This window comes from Lactuca serriola, chromosome 4, assembly GCF_051521515.1.
Source record: "Lactuca serriola cultivar US96UC23 chromosome 4, Lser_US96UC23_V15, whole genome shotgun sequence".
Classification (NCBI taxonomy): domain Eukaryota; kingdom Viridiplantae; phylum Streptophyta; class Magnoliopsida; order Asterales; family Asteraceae; genus Lactuca; species Lactuca serriola.
Window position 1 is genome coordinate 104860962 of NC_136411.1, and position 12487 is coordinate 104873448.

Sequence of the window (12487 nt, forward strand, 5' to 3'; positions counted from 1 at the left end):
TGATTATTAATTAAATATCTTAAATGCTCTCCGATAATCACAAAATAAGAGAATCTTGTAGATAAAAAGATATCAATTATTTATTACGATAACATATTTGTTGTGATTTGTGAAGTTGATATTATTATTACGTTAGTTTATATAATTTAAGTTGTTACACGTTAGAGCTTCAGAACCGACTCTGATGATAAATGATACAAACCCACCTAATACTAAGCCCGTATAATGCCATAAACCCAAATATAAAACTCACTCCTAAAAACCAGCCTAAAAGAGAAGGAGACCTAAGCTTAAAAGCCACCGATCAAACTTCCATTTGACCCATGTGGGGATCGTAACAATAAATCTAAGAATTTGATTTATTGAAATCCAAACAAAATCACTAATTCGGACATGTATTACATTTTGTTCCGTTTTATTTTCTTATAGGGGTTCATTAATTTCCTTCAAAGTTCAAACAGTAGAAATTTAATGTCCACTTCCTTCAAAAATCCATCATTCGACAAAAAATATGTTCATTATGTACTTTTATTATACTTACTTCCACCTTTATAATATTAATAACAATCATATTATAATGATTATACTATATTTCTATTATCAATATTTTTGTATAAAACTTTTTTTTTCTTCTAATTTTTTCTTTTTATTTATTATTTTATTATTTATCAAGATAGCTCTGAAGTCGTCCTCAAAAAAACGGGGTTTAAAAAATTCACATACTTCATAGTTCAGTCTTCAGGCAGAGTCGAGTTAAAGACTTAAAAGGTGCGTTGGTTTCGCATCCTGGTTCGAAACCCCCCTTTTCGTTCCATCATTCACAGGTCTTCTAGATGGCGATTTAAAAACCAAATTTAAACGCCAAACAGAGTTCTGAAGAAAAAAACATGGCTGAAAATCTTCAAAATCAGCTCAAGGAAGTTGGATCCAAGCTCGAGAACCCACCCGCTAGTAAAGATGATCTTATCAAACTTCTTTCGGTACTTGCTCACTCGTTGCACTCACAAATTTGAACTTCTGAAAAATCTTAATCCTGGGTTCTTCGTATAATTATTCGTTTTTACATTTTGTAGTTCAGTTACCTTATCATTTTGAATTTCGGTTGGTAATAAACTTGCGTTTTTCACTTGCAGTGTTTCAATTTTTTAAGGAATTTACTTTCTTCGGTTTTCAGATAGTGATTTTTCTTTGTTTCAGTAGCTTTATTGCTCAGTACTCGGTGAATAAATTTTGCATCTTGGGGAAAGTTCATGTGTTTTTTTTGCAAATCTTGTATGTATTTTGCTTTGAAGTTAGGGTTCAGCTTGAAGGAACCGGCAATTTTTATAGTTGGTTTAAAAAAGTAATTACTTTATCATTTATACTCGTGAATTGCACCTCAAAGTTCCTATTTTCAGATTTTCCTTTATGGGTTCCTGATATGATATGATTTCCTCTGGGTTTTAGAGCTTTTTAAGTTCATTATTGTGAATTGTTATTGAGAAAAAAAACGTTTGTTTTTCCCCAATAAGAGGGCTTCTTCAAGTGGTTAGAATTAGGGCTCAATTTGAACGGGACATAAGTTCTACTATGAATATTCAAAGCGCATCAAAAGCAGAGTGGTGCACCAAACTATAGTATTAAATTGGTGTTACTAAAACCCAAACCCTAGAAATACAAGAACGTTGTAAAAGTTAAAACCAAGGATTAAGATTAATCTGTCTCTAAAAAGAGGCGCTACACTAAATTTCTCTATAGTTTTAGCAGTTCAATTTGTTGTAAAATCTTCTTTTTCCTGTGATTAACATCTTTCTATAATGAATTCATGTAATTCTTAACTAATTTTATGTCAATGGGTTGATATGGTCTAATTGCAGCAAGCCACAGAATCTCTCTCTGAGTTGGATCAATCACCACCAAAAGCATTATTGGACTCTATGCAGCCTCTTCTGAATGCTATAGTCAAGCCAGAATTGCTAAAGCATGAAGACAAAGAAGTTTCACTTCTAGTTGCAATTTGTACTTGTGAGATTACCAGAATTACAGCTCCTGAAGCACCATATGATGATGATGTTTTAAAGGACATCTTTCATTTGTATGTAAGCACCTTCAATGGGTTAAGAGATACCAAAGATCCATCTTTTGAGAGAAGAGTAATTGTGTTGGACACTGTTGCTAAGTATAGATCATTTGTTGTGATGTTGGATCTTGAATGTGATGATTTAATCAACGAAATGTTCAAAACATTTTTCACTGTTGCCAGGTCAGTTGTATAACTTACTATAATAAGTGGAATGAATGATTGTGTCACAATAATATCCTGACTTCTGTTTTATTACATACAGTGATGAGCATCATGAAACTGTTATCACAGCAATGGAAACAATCATGGCTGTTCTTTTGGAAGAAAGTGAGGAAATTGAGGAGGATCTTTTATCCATTATTCTATCTACTTTAGGCCGTGATAAGAAAGTAAGATTCTTTTATACTTTTATTGTTTATTTGTTAATGTATTCTTTGACTAGTCAAAAGTACAAGATATCTGAGTGGTAAAATTTTGAACTTGATTATAGGATATAACTGCAGCTGCAAGGATGCTTGCCATGAATGTTATAAAGCAAAGTGCTGGAATACTTGAACCTGGAATTAAGAAGTTTATTTTATCATCAATGTCAGGAGATAACAGTTCTTCGAATCCTCAAATTGATTACCATGAAGTTATCTATGATATTTACCGTTGTGCCCCTCAGGTCTTATCAAAAATTGTCCCAAACCTTAAAAGAGAGCTACTGGTAATCACTAATCACATAATGCTTTGTATATCTTTGCTAAAGTTAGAGTATTTATTTTGCAAGTAAAGGTAAAGCTAAATGTTGGTGTTTATATTTTATAGACAGATAAAATAGACCTTCGTTTAAAGGCAGTCAAACTGGTGGGAGACCTTTTTTCTATCAAAGGATCTTCCATCCCTCAGACATTTCATCCAATCTTTTTGGAGTTTTTGAAGAAATTTAATGATAAAGTTGTTCAAGTCCGGATGTCAGTTGTTGAATATGCCAAGCTATGTTTATTATCTGATCCTTTAAGAACAGAAGCTCCTCAATTACTTGGTAAGTCTTCAGGTTATTTAATATCTCATAAGGCTAAATGCAAGAAAAACCTAAGTACTTTGATAATTATTACATTGCTATGTTTCACATTTAACCATGTTTTCTAATATTGTTTTGGTTGAACATGTTAGCTTCCCTAAGTGACAAGTTGTCAGATGATGATGAAAGTATACGCAAACAAGTGGTTGCAGTAATTTCAGATGTAGCATCTCTGGATTTATCATCCATTTCACCTGAAACCATAAAGCTTCTAGCTGAGCACCTTGAGGACAAATCTGTAAAAACACCTTTCTGTTCTCTATCTCACAAGCATCTATGTTAGGGTGTTCCTATTTATGTAATATCTGCCTTTACCCTAACCGATATTCTTGATGTAGGTTCTTGTGAAAAACTATACCCTAGAGAGGCTTTCAGATATATATAGAACTTGGTGCTTGAAGAAAATTGGTGGTTTGAATGTGAATCATGACTATGATTGGATTCCTGGAAGAATTTTAAGAAGTTTCTTTGACAAAGATTTCGGGTATGTTTATGTAATATGTTATGGTTTTATATTTTTTTGGATGGAATTGAAGTATTTTCTTCTTCAAGATTACAGATTTGAACTCTGAATTTTTTTGATTTCCAGACCAAACACAATTGAGCACATTCTATCCTCATCCCTCTTCCCAGTTGAGCTTTCGGTCAAAGATAAGGTCAAAAACTGGGTCAAACTATTTTCAAAATTTGATAAAGTTGAGGTGAATGCTTTAGAGATGATACTGGAGGAAAGACAAAGGTTTGTGAATGCCTTATTTATGCATATTTGTAACTCCAAATGGGATTACTTTTTTTCTTTCCTGTTTTAGTTTGTTAAAAATACATCTTTGCACTAATTTTCAGGTGATTTCCACTTGGATTGCAGGTTACAACTAGAGTTGCGAAAGTATCTTTCAATTAGGGAGACATATAAGGTTTGTTATTCATAACTTGCTAAAGGAGGCAGGGGAATTTGCAAAGTGTATGCTGCTAAAAGTCAAAAATACCCTTTTGGAATTTGCAGGACAGTGATGCTTCAGAGCTCCAGAAGAAAACCACAGTTTGTATCCGCTTCATGTCCCACTGTTTAGCTGATCCCATAAAAGCAGAAGCAGATTTTCAGATTCTTAATCAGTTAAAAGATGATAACATATGGAAGATCTTGACAACATTAGTGGACCCCAACACTAGTTCTCTTCAAAGTAGGAGCCTTAGGGTAAGTAACTAGCTTGAAATAATTATATAAAATGCAAGAAATAGCAACGAATTTTCATTGATTTGTTTATTATATCATCCTACTTTGATTTCTTTGAATCTTTATAATAAGAAAAAGATATTGAAATTACAATGCTGTAATAAAAAGAGACAAAAGTAGGATGCAATAAGCCTATAACAAACAAATAAGTGAAAGTACATTGTTATTTCTTGTGAATTTGATAAATTGGTAACAAATTTATTGTTTCACAGGATGAGTTGTTAAAGATAATTGATGAGAAGCATCCACTTTATGAACTTCTAAGCACTCTTTTTATCAAAAGCTCATACATAATCTTTGACAAGGACTTTGTCAAAAATCTTCTTCTAGAGACTGAACAACAGAAATCTGATGGGAACAAATTGTTAATTCAATCTTGCATGAATCTACTTGTGGTAAAACTTACAATTTACTGCTGTTTCATATAACTTCCTGTTTTCTTTTTTTTTTTTTTTTTTTTTTTTTACTTCTTGTAAACATCTTTACATATCTTTCTGATGAATATTCAGATCCTTTCAAGCTTCAGTCCTTTGCTGCTAAGTGGGATAGAAGAAGATTTGGTGCATCTTCTAGAAGATTATGATGATGAGGCAATCAAAGATGGTGTTTTGCATGTTCTTGCAAAGACTGGTGAAACAATTCGTGAACAATTGGGAGATTCATCGAGGTTTTGCTAGTGACTTTATTATAAATTGTTGTATGATTTTTTAAATTATCTATCTGATTTGTTGTTTATTCTTTTATGCAGTAGATTAGACCTTATACTTGAAAGAATATGTTTAGAAGGTAGTAGGAAGCAGGCCAAGTATGCTGTACATGCATTGGTGGCTATAACAAAAGATGATGTGGTCAAGTCACTTTCGGTTCTATATAAGGTTGACTTGATATGTCATGTTTGACTTCATTTATTTATGTCTTTGTTAATTTATTTGTGTTTGATTTTTCTCAAATGATGTGCAGCGACTAGTGAATGGGCTAGAGAAAAGGACGAATTTGCCCTCTGTGCTACAGTCTTTGGGGTGTATAGCACAGATTGCCATGCCGGTTTTTGAAACACAAGAGAGTAAAATCGAAGAATTTATTAGAAAAAATATCTTAAGTTGCAATCATGTATGAGACACAATCCACTTGCTATCTTATATCTTCTTATTTGGTATGTTTAAAATAATGTTGAATTTTGCTTCATGATGTTCAGAAACCAGTAAATAAGGCGAAAAAATCTTGGGATAACAAAAGCGGACTTTGTTCATTAAAGGTTGTTTACTGGGAATAAAGTCTATATTTAGTGTTTTATAATGGACAATTTTACCCTTTAATTAAAGATAGAAGTTTCTAATGTTTGTTGTAGATATTTGGCATTAAAACGCTGGTGAAAAGCTATCTTCCTGTGAAAGATGCACATCTTCGTGTTGGTATTGATGAACTGTTAAAAGATCTCCATAATATACTTTCTTTTGGAGAAATCTCAAAAGATGTGGAATCAAGGTATCTTTTGTTATATTTATGTCATTGTCATGTTATGTAAGCACACATTTTTAATGTTATTACCTTTTTGTTTCATTTCCACAAGTTCTGTTGATAAGGCCCATTTGAAGCTAGCTTCAGCTAAGGCAATTATTCGTCTGTCAAAACATTGGGATAAAAAGATTCCAGTTGATCTATTTCACCTCACCTTGAGAACATCAGAGGTAAACAAAAACACTTTAGATTGCTATGTTTGTTTTTGTCTTCTTCCTGAATTGCTTATTGATTGCCTATTTTTATGATGCATGCAGGCTAGATTTCCTCAAGTTAGGAAACTATTTCTCAAAAAAGTACATCAGTACATAAAGAATAGGAGTTTGGATCCCAAATATGTTTGTGCTTTCTTGTTAGATTTCAGATCACAGAAACCTATTCGGGAAGAGGTATTTAAAATTTAAAAGTTACCCTTTGATGAATCCATTTCAAGTTTCTTATAGATGAAAGAACATTGCTGTTTCTTGCTTTGAATCTTTCACTGATATCTGGAATTGTAACTTTGATAGGAAAATCAAAGTCTTAGTGAAATCCTTGAGATGTGTGAGCAATGGAAGAAGGCCAATGGGAATTCCTCAGTGTACATTCTTCCCTACTTGATCCATGCACTTGCTCATCATCCTTCATGTCCAAACATTGATGAATGCAAAGATGTCAAAGCATATGAACCTATATTCAGGTAATTTAGGGCTCCAAATGGGATTCTTTAAACTATTCATGTAAATGCAACTATGGCATTCTTTACCATGCTGGAAATTAAGTAAACTCAAAATTTGATGATACAGTGATAAAAGGTTTTCTTTTCTTTTATTTTTTGTACAGGAAGTTGTATATATATTTTTCTAAATTAGCAGCAGGAAATGAAGATGGCAAGCCTGGAGTAGGGCTAAAACAGGAAGATGTAATTTCGATAATTTCTGTTCTTCGAACTATCAAGTTCTCAAAAGATGCTGTAGATACAAACATGTCAAAGGTATAATTTCCTCTTATTTGTGTAACTCAAAGCAATATGTTAACTAAAATATGTACATAGATATACTAATAATAGTCACCAACAAGAAAAAAAGATGCTTGAAAAATCTGTATTTTCGTTTTAGATTTCTAAAGTTGTTTGCATTTTCAGAACTCGTATGCAATCTGTGATCTTTGCTTGATAATCATCAAACGGTTGGCTCAAAAACATGAAGATCTTTATGAATCGGTTGTGCCTCTTACTTTGCCTGATGAGTTGTATACACCACACAAGAAAAAGGAAGAGGAAAAAGAATACGAGAACAAAGAAGATGAGATAGAAGAGGTTAACAAAGAAGATGAGACGATAGAAGAAATTAACAAAGCTGAGAAAAAAGAAGATGAGAAGATTGAAGAAAATAACAAAGATGAGAAAAAGGAAGAAGAAGTTAACAAAGAAGATGAGAAGATGGAAGAAGAGAACAAAGATGAGAAAGAAGAAGAAGTTAACCTAGAAGAAGAGAAAAAAGAAGATGAGAAGATGGAAGAAGATAGCAAAGATGAGAAAAAAGAAGAAGCAATTAACAAAGAAGATGAGAAGATGGAAGAAGATAATAAAGATGAGACAAAAGAAGAGGTAAGTAACAAAGAAGAAGAGAATAAAGATGAGAAGATGGAAGTAGATAACAAAGAGCAGAAAAAAGAAGAAATTAACAAAGAAGATGAAAAAAAAGAGGAAACTAGCAAAGAAGATGAGAAGATGGAAGAAGATAACAAAGATGAGAAGATGGAAGAAGGTAGCAAACATGAAACAAAAGAAGAAGCAATTAACAAAGAAGATGAGAAAATGGAAGAAGATAGCAAAGATGAGAAAAAAGAAGAAGTAATTAACAAAGAAGAAGAGAAAAAAGAAGACGAGAAGATGGAAGAAGGTAGCAAACATGAGACAAAAGAAGAAGCAATTAACAAAGAAGATGAGAAGATGGAAGAAGATAACAAAGATGAGAAAAAGGAAGAAGAAATTAACAAAGAAGATGAGAAGATGGAAGAAGATGATAAAGGTGAGAAAAAAGTAGAAAACATTAACAAAGAAGATCAGAAGATAGAAGAAGATAAAAAAGATGAGAACAAAGAACATAAGAAAATAGAAGACGAGAAGAAAGAAGATAAGACAAAAGAAGATGAGAAGATAGAAGAAGATAATAAAGATGAGAAAAAAGAAGATGAGAACAAAGATGACGAGAAAAAAGAAGAGGTTAGCACAGAGGTGAGTGTTTCTACGATTATTTTCCCTATTTTTGTAGTTTAAAAGAGGAAATGTTGATTTTGTCAGATTATTATGCAAATATTGATGCATACAATTATACAAATTCAGTTGGTATTATTTAATGATGTCAACAGGTGACAGAAGGTCGGACATGGTTGGCTGATGAGAGTGTTTTTGCACACTTTGAGTCCTTTATCTTGGAAGCTAATGGCAATGTATGCTCTTATGGCCTTTTTCTTTTGGATTAAATCCATCTGTTTATTACAGCAGCATACTTTCATTTTCTTTTTCTTATTATAGCATTCTACTTTAAACAATCTATCCAGTTATAACAATATCATCCAAATACAACGTAATTTCAATTTCCACTTGATAGATTTTTCAAAAAAATTGAGAGTACAATGCTATAAGTGGATAGATATTTCAAAGTATGTTGCCAATTTTCTTTTGCTATAAGTTATTAAATTTACAGAAGAAGTTGTAATTGCTTACATACTAAAAGATGGTAACATTTATGTACTTATTATTATTATTATTCTTGAAATCTCTCAACAGATTTCATCAAAAGTCAATGAGGATGATATCATGAAGGATAGTGAAACAGATGGAAACGAGATTCCTTTAGGAAAAGTGTTGAAACGTTTAAAAGCCAAAGGATCCAAGTCAAGAAAGGAAGTGAAAAACGGGTCCACACCCAAACCCAAGCCCAAACCCACTGTTGAAACTGAAAATAATAATGTTGATATCATGGGAATGTTGAGAGAAATAAATTCAGATAATTTGGGTGTATCTGTATCTGTATCTGTATCAACAACAAAATTTGATTCAAGCAATGGCCATGGTGAAATTAAAACAGAAGCAGATTTAAAAAGGAAAGGAATCCCTGAGGATCTAACCAATGTCCCTGTACCCAAGCGTAGGAGGTCAACAACTTCTGCAAAAGGGCATAAAAGGTCATCTTTTATAACCAGTGGAATGAAGGGTGGGCCCACTTTCAGTAATAAAATGGATGATGGTGATGGTGATGATGATGAAGATGATGATGGACACAGTGATTCAGACGATAAAGTTAGTTTGGATAGAGGTGTTATACATAAAGAAGAGGCCATGATTACTGATGAAGTTGATTTGGAGGTAACCTTTTTTCACTTTCGGTGAGGAGGGTATTTACGTCTTTTTGAGTTTTGAGAACCCTGTATTTTTTTTATTTCTCTTATGCAGAAGCCTAAAACGCCTGTGGATATTCAGAAATCTGGGAATCTCAGGAAGCGAAAACGAAGAAGGGTTTCACGATTAGTAAAGGTTAGAATTGCTTTTTAATCTACTATTTATCTTTATTTCTTTTCACTATAAGTTCAATTTTAATTTTAATTTTTTTTGTTCTTCTTAGTGCACTGCGGATGCAACCGAATTTAAAACCAAAGACTTAATTGGAAGACGCATCAAAGTTTGGTGGCCTATGGACAAGGAGTAAGTTTCTTTTTCAATTTTTAATAAAAAGTTTTATGAAAATGTGATCACTTTTTCCTTTAAGAAATGTTATTAATGCATGATTTACAGGTTTTATGAGGGCTTAGTGAAGTCTTATGATCATGAAAACAACAAACATGTGGTGAGATTCCTTGTTTTTGAGTTAATTTGTCTCATTTGACTTGTTAATCCGTGGTCAAAATAGTTGATTTAAATGGTTTGATGTTTGTGCTTTCACATCATATCTAACAATCGTATCATGTTGAAGGTATTATATGATGATGGAGATATTGAAGTGCTATGTTTGGATAAGGAAAGGTGGAAACTTGTTAAGAGTGGGCACAAACTTGCAGAGGTATGATTCCTTGTTTGTTTGGTTGGATGGAATGGAATGATGAAAGGAATGGAATGGAAATAGTAATGGAATAAGCGCAAGGTAATGGAATGAATCATGACATTCCATTATCTTGTTTGGTTGGCTTGTAGAAAAGAAATGAATTTTCATATGAAAAGTAACAAAATGAAAGGAATGACATTCCTTCAAAACCAGTCTATTCCATTCCATCAGCTAAAACAAACAACATTTTTCATTCCATTCCATTCCTTCCCTGATTCCATTCTACCAAACACTACGATTGATTTCTAATGATGTTTCACTCACCCTATTTACAGAGGAAGCTCATGACATATAGTCCACCCCCTAAAGAAGGGTAAGTCACTATTTGAACCTTCAACTCATGATCTCATATTTCAACTTGTAATAAAACAAATACTAATTTTATTTTTAGTTAATAACATACATTTAAGGATTTCACATGCTCTTAAGTCTTTTAACCTTTTCATTTCTATTTTCCAGAACTTCTAAGAAGCTTAAGTCATCGGGTAGCTCCAAGCAAACAAAGGAATCAACTGACATGTGAGTAGGATATATAATATTTACATAATTTGATTAATTTTTTTTTTTTATAAAATTTATTTATGGAAATATGTTGTAATGGTAGATCACCATCATCTATGGTAAGAGGCAAAAGAACCCCAAGACAGAATTTGAACCAAGGGCAAAAAGGGGTATCACAAAGAAGTGCATATTTGGAAATTCGCAGAAGCAAAGATCCTGATGCATCCATGCCTGATATCATATCATCTAAAATCGACAATTTGGATGCAGTTGAAGGTACGACATGGATCCTCCATGTTTCTTGAGTAAATATGGAACAAGGGTATTTTGGTCTTTTTGTGAAATATGTTTCTTTACTTGTTCAGCAGGTGCAGAGAATTCAGACAAGTTAGAAAAGTCAAGATCCAAGGAGAACCAAACAACAGGAGATGCAGAGAGCAGCTCAAACGATTCCATGTCTTCTCATAAAAACGAACCTAGTTCTGTGCAGAAAGAAACCAAAAATGACGATTCTGCCCCTAGTGAGACACATGGATCAGATTCAGAAGAAAGTGGCGAGTCAACAGATGTACAAACACCAGATGGAAAAGAATCATCAACTTATGATGATTCTGACATGGCAGGATTCACAGATGACGAACCTCTTGTAATCAATCCATCTTTTCTCATATTCCCAAAATACCCCTATACCCATTTTTAGAATATTGATTAATTTTTGTGAATGCAGGGTGTGTGGAAGGCTCGAGTTGGGAAATCTGGTGAAGGCAAATAAGTGGTGTATCTTGTTCAGTTAGGGGAGATGAGAAAACAAACAACTATTTTACATGAAATGGTTACTACACCAATAATATAAAATGGGTACTCAATGGTTACATGTGAAAAGTGTGATATGTAGAACCTTTGAAACCATGGTAGGTGTTGTGTTGAAAGTGTATGTGTAGAATGAATGAATGATTAATTGTGTTGATTATTATTTGTAGGTTTTGTAATTTTAAGTGCAACAGCAATAGTTGACAAGTGAAATGTAACTTGTATTGTTTGATTGTAGTTGGTAGATTAATTAGCTTAATTGGTTATGTTATTATGTACACACATTATGGTGTTATATCATCAAACATATTTTATTTTTAGACAAAAGTAAAGAATGGCTAGTGTGCATGCAACTGTGTGGATTGGGTTTTTTATATGCTTCCTACATTTTATTTTTCATATATCTGTTGAGCCATGACGTAGTTGTAATATAATAAGTTTTCTTTGCTTTTTCTTCAAACTTCATAAGCTTTTCTTTCTTTTCTTTTCTTACTTTTTTTCCCCTTTCTCTAAAGATATGGTAGAATTAGGGATCATAATCATGTCGTCTTTGAATTGGTGTGTTAGAAAATTCGTTCTGGATTTGATCTATATAAATATTTGTTTTGTGTTTCTCAACTCTAACCTGGATAAGCTGTCCAGACATGATCTGTGTAATCTATTTAATTACATCTATGTAATCTATTTAATTAAATGGTTACTAGAAATAAGTCTATATCACATATTTATTTATTAGCCCTTACTTTCTCTTTTATTTAATAAACATTCTTTTACATTTTTTTTTAATTTAATAAAATAAACAGGTTGAGGAGTTCCCAGTAAAATTATTTAAACCTGGACATGATCTGTATAATAAACAGTTGTCGGGTCAGAGAAATTCAACCCAATCTCTTTTATTTTTGCGTCGAACTCCTTGAATGAGTAGAATAATTATACTCTTTTACCCTTTTTAGATATGAAAATTTGAGTTGGTAAAAAACCTTTTTGTGTATTTGGCATGTATATATTCATGTATTATTGTTATGTAGACTGCATGTCTATATAACTAATAATTTCCATGTATTTTTGTTATGCGTATATACCATGACAATATTAGATATTTACATCTGTATACTTGAATGATAAACACGAACATAATATTAAAATAGAAATAAACAATACCATATCCAATATTTTGGCTGATATACCTAACAAAGTAAACAATAAAAACC

General features: G+C 32.4%; 1 protein-coding gene across 3 annotated transcripts; it reads left to right on the top strand.

Moving 5' to 3' along the window:
* Nucleotides 1–738: 738 nt before the first annotated feature.
* On the top strand, nucleotides 739–11513 carry LOC145102222 (sister chromatid cohesion protein PDS5 homolog A-like). 3 transcript variants are annotated; one of them, XM_079039595.1, is made up of 32 exons: nucleotides 739–980; nucleotides 1857–2242; nucleotides 2325–2451; nucleotides 2553–2771; nucleotides 2873–3089; nucleotides 3221–3366; nucleotides 3467–3612; nucleotides 3718–3867; nucleotides 3994–4042; nucleotides 4132–4323; nucleotides 4575–4757; nucleotides 4872–5029; nucleotides 5111–5237; nucleotides 5323–5472; nucleotides 5558–5617; nucleotides 5711–5847; nucleotides 5933–6050; nucleotides 6138–6269; nucleotides 6390–6559; nucleotides 6703–6853; nucleotides 7004–8098; nucleotides 8233–8313; nucleotides 8654–9232; nucleotides 9320–9400; nucleotides 9489–9568; nucleotides 9659–9710; nucleotides 9837–9923; nucleotides 10241–10278; nucleotides 10425–10484; nucleotides 10570–10742; nucleotides 10832–11112; nucleotides 11194–11513. In XM_079039595.1, the coding sequence occupies exons 1-32, from the start codon at nucleotides 888–890 to the stop codon at nucleotides 11236–11238; spliced, it is 5763 nt and encodes a 1920-aa protein (XP_078895721.1). In that variant the 5' UTR covers nucleotides 739–887; the 3' UTR covers nucleotides 11239–11513. The 3 variants fall into 3 exon arrangements, with proteins under 3 accessions (XP_078895721.1, XP_078895723.1, XP_078895722.1); XM_079039597.1 differs by having other exon boundaries at nucleotides 10835–11112; XM_079039596.1 differs by having other exon boundaries at nucleotides 5114–5237.
* Nucleotides 11514–12487: the final 974 nt, after the last annotated feature.